Source organism: Trachymyrmex septentrionalis, unplaced genomic scaffold (assembly GCF_001594115.1).
Source record: "Trachymyrmex septentrionalis isolate Tsep2-gDNA-1 unplaced genomic scaffold, Tsep1.0 scaffold114, whole genome shotgun sequence".
Taxonomy (NCBI): domain Eukaryota; kingdom Metazoa; phylum Arthropoda; class Insecta; order Hymenoptera; family Formicidae; genus Trachymyrmex; species Trachymyrmex septentrionalis.
The window spans coordinates 571,713-582,380 of record NW_017304269.1 but is presented as its reverse complement, the minus strand read 5'-3'; the positions used below and the strand labels follow the sequence as shown (position 1 = coordinate 582,380).

General features: G+C 31.7%; 1 protein-coding gene across 6 annotated transcripts; it reads right to left on the bottom strand.

Annotated features, from left to right (window-relative positions):
* Positions 1–230: 230 nt before the first annotated feature.
* LOC108753223 lies at positions 231–8,815 on the bottom strand. Of its 6 annotated transcripts, none has more exons than XM_018494644.1 (7): positions 8,690–8,815; positions 5,042–5,634; positions 3,511–3,815; positions 2,269–2,571; positions 1,313–1,505; positions 852–1,208; positions 231–571 (listed from the first exon to the last, which is right to left on the bottom strand). In XM_018494644.1, exons 2-7 carry the CDS (start codon positions 5,408–5,410, stop codon positions 383–385), a joined length of 1,716 nt encoding a protein of 571 aa, XP_018350146.1. In that variant the 5' UTR covers positions 5,411–5,634; positions 8,690–8,815; the 3' UTR covers positions 231–382. The 6 variants fall into 6 exon arrangements, with proteins under 6 accessions (XP_018350146.1, XP_018350159.1, XP_018350150.1 ...); XM_018494657.1 differs by having other exon boundaries at positions 8,702–8,719; XM_018494648.1 differs by lacking the exon at positions 8,690–8,815 and adding an exon at positions 8,552–8,645.
* Positions 8,816–10,668: the final 1,853 nt, after the last annotated feature.

The following is a 10,668-nucleotide window of genomic DNA, read 5'->3' as shown; positions in this document are numbered from 1 at the left end:
TATTTTTTTATTTTCTTCTTATACAAATAGTATCGATCTGTCTACACACATATGTATAATATTTATAAAAGAATAAAATTAAAATATTCATAGCAATTTTCTGTGTAAACAGAAATAATGTATAGCACAAAGTGTAATTAATATAATAAAATATATAAAATCCTAAAAGATCATGCAATTTACAAAACTAAATTACTAAGAAATAGTATACTCTTACACAAATTCTCGCATACACAAATTAAAAGTGTATTAGTCATGTTACATTAGGTACAAATTATGCGAATTTACAGCTAACTTTAAAAAATATGGAAAGTCGATGACTATAAATCGCATATCACTTTTTAGCGCTGATAATTCTACAGCGTTTAAAATTACTATGTGTCTATGGATGTCTTTGTTGCTGTCTCGATTCACCAACTTTCACTAAACCAAAAAAACTTTTATCATGATGGAAAAGAGTGAATCTCGCTGCTCCAATATCCTTCAAGACTAAGTGATCGCCTGCTTGAAGGACGATCACTTGGGCTGAGAAACACGAGCGACTTTTGTGATCCATACCTGGGCTATACACCTGAAAATTATATTTGCTATTTTGTATTTTCATACAATTTTTATATTTTAAATGACTATAATACACATTTGGAACATCCATAAAGTTGAAACGTTTGCTTATGTAGTTTAATCGTATTTATTTTTAATAATAATAACAGCGAAAATCGAATCTACTCTTTTGGTTTTTTTAGTCTACGATTTTTTTTATATTTAAATTTATATTCATTATATAGAACCTTTCTGATATAAATTCATCATTAATTACTAAAATTCCTTCCTTAGTATTATCCAGTCCTTACCATGCACTGCAATATTGATCTGCCATTCACCAGTATGCGAAAGCCATTCTCGTCGTGTCTGTCTAGATAGTGGATCTGCGCGTACACGAGGTACAAGCCTGACTCATGAACGGTAAGTTTGCCATCGCCAGCAAGTGTGAAATACCTGCTCATGCCAAGATCGGCAACCCACTCACTCGGCTTCCACGCCCTGAAAACGCCGTCGTAGTGTCGTACCCTGCCGTTACCGGTGTGCTCGTCCTGCGTTGAGAAGAGGGTGCTGTCCGCCCCATAGTGAATGGCGTAAACCTGCCGTGGTGCACGCAAATGTCTTCGAGTCAATCTCCGATGATTTTCCCTTGCAGCCACTTCGTGATTCTAATTCAATTACAACGCTATGTGTTGTTCACTCGGCTATTGTGAGGAATTTAGTGCACCGGCTTTATCTACGCGGCGTAACCCCCTAACAATTATTTACCCACCTGAACGGCTTCTCGAATCTCAGTTTTATTTCTTGAGGTGTCGCGATGCCGCCAGCTGATCCTTCTGTCGCTTACAGTATCCGTGCTTTCATTTTCATATCTGTTAGGTTGAGTAATCCCCTCGCTTAAGCGATCATGGCGCGCCAAAGGAATCGTCTCCAGCGCATTGACGTGATACTTCTTTGGAGGATGTCTGTCTCAGAAAATAGTTGATTCAACACCGAAAATGTCAAATTTATTTATCCCGTATTGCATTCCATCTCGTTCTACTTCCCCAACGTTCAATTGGTCTAATTTAATGTAATCTTAACGATCATCATTTCTAAGAATTCAACTTATTAAAGATTAACGGTGATGAAAGGATTGAAAAGGAAAGCAGAATGATATTGATTCTAAAGAATTCTATTTTGAACAGAAATGTTTGAAATATTTTTCTGATGTATCCTTCATTTTGTGATTTTTGTTCCAAAACTTAAACTGCAGAATGTATGTAACCAGGCTTATTAAAAGATATTTGTTAAAGAAATTCTGAATTTTATCTGTGTATCATTTTTATTAAAATTTCCTCACTCATAAAAATGCTCAACTAGAGTGAGATAACTCACATTTTACTAAGTTCACGCACGCGTATTGCGGTCCAAGCATTTGATTTATCTCTCTGGCTATATTTTTGTTTCCAAAAATCGAAATTGCAGTTGAAAGGTCAAAGATTCGATATTCCAGAAATTCAAGACACTGTAATAACTGTGAGTTACTAGTTAAATATTGATCGACTATCAATTAAAGATAAAAAGAAAGAATACTCAACTGCGATAAGATTGAAAACAAAGTAGTGTCTTGATTATAAAGGATTCTCTTCTATTTTGTATAATAAATGTGCAAAAATATTTTTCTGATATATTCTTTACTTTATGATTTTCGTTTCAATTTATAAACTACGCTGTATAAATACTTACAATGTTGAATTTGGCCCAGAATTGTCATTTGTGTTGTTCTCACCATTTGCATAAGAACGCGCTCTAGATACAATCCTCCTAGTATTATGTCGTTTGCTATTCGTTTCATCTCTCACAATATCGTCAGTCGAACCATCATTCACCGATCGCTTTGATTTAATACCCTCTTTGATGTATTCTGAATTTGTAGCTCCTCTGGTGACGACATCAGGTTTGTGTCTGGTGCTATTTATCTCTTTCGTCTTTTTCTCCTGATTCAATTGCCCTTTGTGTCCCCCTTTAAAGCGCTCTCGTTCGATAGTTCTACATGCAATAAAAAATACAATTCAAAGTGTATAATTAACGTTGTCTGAGTTCACTGAGTTTTATATATACATAGTACATGGTCGTGCCATAAATTTTTTTGCTAATAAGAAAAATGATTATTGAGAAAATTATTTCATAATTAAAATAAAAAACAATATGTGTGTAGGATGTATATTTGTTTTATTGAATTTATCAATAGTAATATAAAAATGATTAGAAATTCACTTTTTTTTTACTTCACTGCAAATATTTTTGAATAGTTGCTCTTTAAATTCTCGCAGCACGCAAAATTTCGCCGCTGCTGCATTCAAAATTTAGAACTAGTCTTTTTGTTTAAATTTTAGAGGAATAAAGAGCTTCTAAATATCAACGAAATACCGAGATATTAAAAGTTACAAAGCATCTTCCAATCATTTTTCGTGCGTAAGAACACAAAATATGTAATTTTTTGCGTCTACCATTACTGCTGAAGAAAGTTAGAAGAACCGAAACGTATGAACTATTCATTGTTTTAATTTATCGTTGTTCTTTCATCTCTTCCATAAATTAATCTGTAAATATTGAGAGATTTTTTTGAACAATTAGCGCATTTTGAACAGCGCCTATTCTCTCGAGCCCTTACTATTTCTTCATTGTTAATTTGGCAGGATTGATCGTAGGATTGAGTTTGTATACTTTCTACATTGTTAATCTAACTATTCATGTGATTTAAAATTTTATATCAAGTGGTAGAGAGTTAACATACTAAAAAAAATCAGGCGATCATCATTACGACAGTAAGTGTGTTAATAATCTGGCCATTCTAGTCTTTTTCTTTTAAGAAATCGCGAATTCTTTGATTAAGAACCGACAAAAATGTGCTTATCAACTTATCTTATTACAAAATATTATTTTCTAAAAAAATAATATATAAATAATGCATCGCCAGTGCCTTACTTATGATTCTCTCGTATGTCCCTCTCGAAGTCCTGTCCATGCTTCGCTTCCACTTTTCGCAAGGCTGCCAGCAACTCAACCATGTCCTCATTGGCACCGGGATCCCGGGATGTAGGTATTGGTATCGACGTAGACGTAACGTCAAGAAAGTCTGACGGTCTAGCGCCATAAGTCAGCGGAGTATGATAGTCGCCGGAATAGTCGTGCGATGCGGAACCATCATCATCGTAATTAGAGTCGTAATCAGCGCTATCAATGTCCGCCTCGCCTGGATCATTATCTTCGGTAGACTCTTCAGCATACAGCTACAATGCGTTATACATACGTATGTAAAATGTTTCGTAGGACTACGCTGCTTGTTCTGCATATGTAAATATCCTATATGTGTAACAAAAGTCTTCCATTGAGCAACGCAACTATATCATCACGTAGTTAAATTGGTATCGTCAATTAGTGACGGACGTCTGATACGTGGAAACGCATCAGTAATAGCAATTGTGGTATGATTTCCTTTTTGACGACAATTAAAGTAATTGCTGCCTCGAAAAGTGGCATGAACAACGCTCTAACGTGTAACGGGGAATTCCAGTGTAGAAATTTTGTTGCAGTATAGAATTTCTTTTTACTGAAACAATTTCAACAGCAATTTTTATTTTTTTTTATTTTTTTTGTATCTTGAATAGTTTAATTATATTTTGATATTTGATTAAAGCTTCTAATCTAATAATTGACGCGATAAATTGAATTGAGTTATTTATAGTAAATTTGGTTAGATGCGCAGTGATGCGTATGCTGAAAAAGAAGTGATAATACAGCTGTCAAATGTTAAAGAGAATAATTTTAATCACATGTTCGATTAATATAACTTTTACTTTACTGTCAGATTTGTTTGTTTTATGTAAAGATGCGTCGAAATTTAGAAAAATTTTATTTCCCAAAGCATGAAAGGCATTTCTCTTGAATGCGGACAACAAATATTTCTTTGTTTATTTTTCGAAGAAATATTACCTTAATAGAAAAAAATTCTTTTAAAAAGATACATTTTGATTGAAAAGACACTATTCATGATTTCAATAACAGTATTATGTAGATTATCTTAATGAGAATATCATAAAAATTTAAATAAACACAGATAGAGCCTTATTCCAGTGCTAATTAAGTATGAATGCATTTTGTTTGAATTAATAAGCACAATCTTGTTTGATTTTCTCTAGCTCCTTCGTGTTACAGCTTCATAGATAATTAAGAAAGGGATAAATTTCTATAATACTCGATATTATATCAAATTAGTGCTCTTAAGTGGATTTCCATCGATAAAAATATATATTATGATTTACATAATATGAAGAATTCTGTCACTTATTGCTTTTCTTATGCGCGTCACGAGTTGCATTGGATCATTAAAAAATTTCACTAATAGCAAAGAGGATAAAAAGAAACGCAATTTGTCTTTCCTTTTTCTGAAAATTTATACATAGGAAAAATTCAGCAATTATGCTCGTCAATTTGTTTACTTACTGTAGGGACCTACCTGTTCCTCGAAGGCCTTTAGCTCGTCCATAAGATCCTGCTCCAGAAATCGATGCTTCAAGATATCCACGTCTCTTCTCAGCTGCTCAATTTCGCGAGTGTTCGACAACAGCTTCCAACTCTGAAGGCCGAGGCAGAGGACAGCGGCTATAAGGGCAGCCACGCTCAGGATTGTGTTTCTACCAGGTAGAAACTCTCTTACGAGTCGCGACCGGTTGAACCCTTGCTCGAGGTCGGAGTGCGAGATGCTCAAGTTCTCTCGCGAAAAGTTCAGGAATGACCTCGTCTCCTCCTTGGCAGGCGCGTTCCTCATTAACTTTTGCTTCATCTTCACCGCGTTGCTTTCTTCCCCCGATAGCATGGACGTCATCGCGAAAATTAAACGATTTTCAACGGCAGAATTATTGCGCGTGTGTATGTATCCGTGTAAATTCTACGCAAATACGATTTATATGTTCATTTGTATCTTCATGATTTGACTTGATGATAGACGAAGAACTTCATCGATTTCGTGATATGTCAAGAAACCATCCTTCCGTAAAAGCTACGCGTTGCTGCAAATTCTTCGCTCTTCAGTACATCAACATTTCTATCCTATATAGAGAAAATTTGTTCTCTTTTACTGGAGACTAAACCCAATTTAAAGATTGTATCTTACATTCATGTGTTTAGGCATTTAAATTTAAATGTATTCAACTATTTTCCACACTAAATTTATTTACTGCGAATTTATATATGCCTTAAAGTCATGAAAACCAAATGTGGTTCAAAACATAAATTCGCGTGCGTTAAAAACATAAATTCACTGCTTTTAAAATATCAATTCACTACTTTAGCAGAGAATTTATGTTTTTAAAGCATAGTGAACTGTTTTGACAGATTTTCTAACCCGAATAATCGTCGATTTTAAGGATTAATATCTCGGTTCGTCGAACAGAGCGACACTTTTTTCTTATCAAATCTTTATTTTTACGCAAAAACGTATCGATTCAGTGTATTTTTTATCAAAATTTAGACCCTTCTTAACATTTACCTTTGTCACTAATCGTATTATAACCTACACTGAGAGAAATATTTTGTACCAATAACCGAAGTTTTTTGACACAAAAACTATTTGTTGATATATGATCAATGAAACTGTTGGTTATTACGACAATATTAATTTGTTGAATGAACTAATGATTTAATAGTACAAAACTGTTTTGTATGATGTTTATAGATCTTTTGTAGTTAGAAATAGAACATTTTGTTACCGAAACAAAACGAATAATATACATATATCTCTCACTTTCTACAGAGTGAAATTATGTTCGGCGTTTTTGAATTTTCTTAGCTTAGCAAAGATATACTATATATATATATATATATCATCGACATATAGGCCAGTATTTTTAGTCAGTTATATTCAAGAACCATCTTAAGTTCTACAATATTTTGAGGTGTCACGAATTAATCAGAAGGCTGACATTAGGGACTTAAGATGATCTTAAGAAGATTGAAAGACTGACTATGAATACCGACCATAGAATGGATCACCGATGGCAGTGATGGAATAGAAAGACAAGTAGAGTGAGAGGCAAATAAATGGATGAACGTTCTTTTTCTATTTATTAAGTCTGATTGGTTGGAGCAGTACTGCTGGATCAACAGCAACCAATCAGACTAATTAGTAAACAAAGAAAGAACGTTCATCCATTTATCTGCCTCTCACTCTACTCGTCTTTCTACCCCCACCACCTGCCATCGGTGGTCCATTCTATATATGTCGATAATTACAATCCCGGACCTACAATAGATTTTTAAGCCTTAAGCCATAAGGAATGGATTAAGTCCGGATTTACAATAGATTTTTAAGTCTTAAGCCATATATAAGGAATGGACGAATCACAATTAATTATTCTCCTCGCATTTGATTGTAATTGATCAATTTCTTACGGCTTAAAGCTTAAAACACCTATTATAGATCCTTATACTGTTTGTCTGCACATATACGTTAAATACACGATCATCGAAATTGAATTTCTAATACGTATAAAAAGAAATTCATTATTAATAAATAATTGTTTGATAAGTATTCATTAATATGTAAGTTCATTTTTCCAGCATATAAATATTAGCTTTGTATCTACAGTCCTAAGCAGAAAGAGCCCATATTTTACTCTGGTTTAACTAAACAAATTCTGATGTGATCAGAATTTCATTATTACCAATTGATAAGTGCAAAATCTTTTCTTGTTATTGATACGTTATCATTATTACACACATTAGTTTCTTGCCAACGTATATATAAAGTTCATTTGAGTTTTATAAACGGAGAAACACAAACACTTCAATCATCGCGAAGACTGCTAATCACATTTCAGCCAATTGGACTCAGATAGGAGATAATAGAGAACTAAGATGATCTTGTTTTGTACTCGAATCTCGCTGCTTCTGACGATATGACATACATTATATAACGGAAAATAATAGATTCTGTCTAAATGATTGTGAGAAAAAAAATATTGTTCTTCGAAAAAAATCAGTGAGAAGCTTTCCGCATTCGCAGAATAGACGTGTTCACCTAATTGTACATTTTCGAAGATTTACGACATGCGGAGACGTTAAATATCCCACACTGGTCCTGTCCCGTTTTAAAACCTGTTCGGTGAGTTTTTTTCCCCCCCTAAAGGCAGAGAACTACAAGAGGACCTCCTCTATCCTCGCCTTTTCTCTCTCGCTCAATCGTATCTGGGCCTCGTCATTTTTCCGCACTCTTATCCCGCGGCAAAAGATACAAAGAACAGATTATGTTTATTTCAAAAAGTCTATGTTTATTTAAAGTAGAAAGATTAAGAGAAAATCTTGATTCAAATCTTGATCCGGAAAAAACTCTCATATGTACCAATCTTTGTAGAAAGAATTCGATAAATTTTGACAATAAAACATAATTAATATTTTTATAATATATTTGAAATTAAATAGAATAATTTATAATCTCTAATTTTCTAATCTAATTTTCACTTCTATCTAACTTTTATCTGAATCCAATTTAATCAGATTATTTTCTATTACCTGAAAATTTATATTTATATACACGTTGCATAATTAAATTTTATTAAACAAGTGTAACATAAGAACAACAGAAATTTATTTTACAATGTATTCGTAAGTAATATTTTGAATTTATTTTCATTAATAATTGTTTATTTAAAAATTTGTATTCCTCTTGCTTAGCTGTTGTAATTCCAATAACATTAAATATTACATTTATTTGCATTTATTGTTAATTAACGTATTGTTAATTGCGTATATTTCCTAAAAATCAATTTAATATAATTTTAAAATTTCAGAATTTTATACTGATAAATAAATAAAAATGTTTGTTATCGATATTTGATCAATATTTAAAAAGAAATATACTTCATCCTGATTTCGATAATCCTTTCTTTATAATGTAATTTTTGAACACAATTATCAAAATTTTTATATTATGTTATAATTAATATATTAGTTTATCAATTTAAATTACACTTTAGCTCACTAATTCAATACTTGTCATTTCACATATACTATATACTCTATAAACTTCACTTTTTATAAATATCAGAAATTAATGTTAAAATGCGTTAATTCACTCTTTAGGAATAAATAAAAATAATTTATTTACACATTTATTTACAAAGTAAAATATATTTGTCTGATAGCGTATTTCGATCTTTGTCGCTCATTATTAATATTTCCGGAGCACTTGTCGAGTTCAAAAGAACGCGTGCAGTGTACATCCGTCGCCTACGATCGACACAAGCATACTGAGAACAGAATGAAGCACGTACACGATTATCACCACGACGCCTTCATCTCTTGTTAGTCCATGCGATATTATGCTATAGATATATTTTTTACCGCGACATTAAACTTTATATACATATATGATGAACTTTATATACATGTGTGATGGCAGGAAACCAATGTGTGTAATAAATGATATTCACGAGAAATGTGTTTTATTTTAAGCTTATTAAATATTTCTCTAGATTTATAAAGAAACTATGTGTTATGGAATACTATTAAATTACAAGTACAATAAAGCAAAATAAAGCTTGAAATAAAGTAAATTGACAACAGACAAAAACTGTGTAAGCAAACTACATAAGACAAATAAAGTAACTGCAAGATGAAAAAATAAATACAATACAATAACGGCACAATTAAGGACTTTGCATTGACTATGTCTGCAGGCTTCCAATTACGCTTATTCTGCTTGAGTCAATAATAAACTTGAAAAACATACGGTACAAATACGAGTTATAATAAGGACTTGACTGCAATAATATTTTTAACATTATGTGTATTTTAACATTTTTAACATAATTTTTATAAAATTATATATTCATATTAAAGCTTGGTTGTCAAAGCAAAAAATACATATTTGATTAAGTAATATTAGCCACATTAGACTTTCTAAGTAATATTATATACATATAATTGCATTCGCGAATATTTTATTTTTATTCTTAATTATGGATTATTTTTCTTCTTTCTTTCTTCTCTCTCTTGTTTTAAATATTAAAGTATTTAAATGTTATATACTTTAATTAGATCTGAAGTTAATCTCGTTTTATTTGGCAACATTTATTGAATGACAATAAGAATAGAAGAAGAAATATAAAATAATTTTTAATTAATTACACCTTTGAAATTTATCTTTTTATTTCTAATCTGTATAATAAAAATTTATGTAATCAATCCCACGTAATACAAAACATTTTTTATTGTCTTAAAAAAGTAGTGGAATAAATTTTTAAAATATTTCACTAGAAAAATTTCCGAACATAATTTGAAGCGCAGATGTTTGTAATTTCATTAACGTCATTATTATCAAGTAATTAATTAGAGTGAATTTATTGTAGAATTCTTTCTTTCTTTCTTTCTTTCTTTTATGCATTATATAAATTATGGCGTTCAATGGTATTATAATAGTCAATAAAATGCCACAAAGAAAGAAACTTTCCTGGAATATACACGGTTGTCTGTCTTCTGTGTGCATTACTGAGAAATTAAATAATTCAGGCATGACATCACACTGGCGTCTGCACTTAAAACTTAAAGCCACGGCTTTACCGCAGGATAAATTAAGACGATAAAATAAAAGCTTCTCAGAATTAATGCTATCGTGATCTAAACGTAACTTTTGCGTTGTCATTGTTGATTATTGCAATTATACAACTGTAATTTTTTATTTATGAAAATTGCTTGTTAATCATTGCGGCAATACTAATAATGATATTTATGCAGTTAAACGAATATTTGATTAAATAATATTTGCATAATTGAATATATGATGAAATGGAGCAATTTTGTCCAATAGACAAATTATTAAAAAATAATAATTAATTGCATTGCAGTCACACAACACACACAACACACACACACACACACACACACACACACACACACACACACACACACACACACACGACATGTTCAAATAACATCAACTTGGGAATCCCATGACTAATCAGCGGTCATCTAATAAGCGTGCGGTAGTAATTGCATCTAATCGTCACTATCATCTGTAGTTTTCTTACTATCAGTTATTAATTCTATGAAGTACCAAGTATACCATAAACTCTTTGTTTTGATTTG

Excerpts from the sequence above, each read along its gene's own strand:
- LOC108753223 (XM_018494644.1), bottom strand. The coding sequence starts at position 5,410 with ATGACGTCCATGCTATCGGGGGAAGAAAGCAACGCGGTGAAGATGAAG. Across the intron at positions 2,572-3,510 it reads GACATACGAGAGAATCATAA|AACTATCGAACGAGAGCGCT; the intron begins GTAAGGCACTGG and ends TATTGCATGTAG. Across the intron at positions 1,506-2,268 it reads TCTGGGCCAAATTCAACATT|ACATCCTCCAAAGAAGTATC; the intron begins GTAAGTATTTAT and ends TTTCTGAGACAG.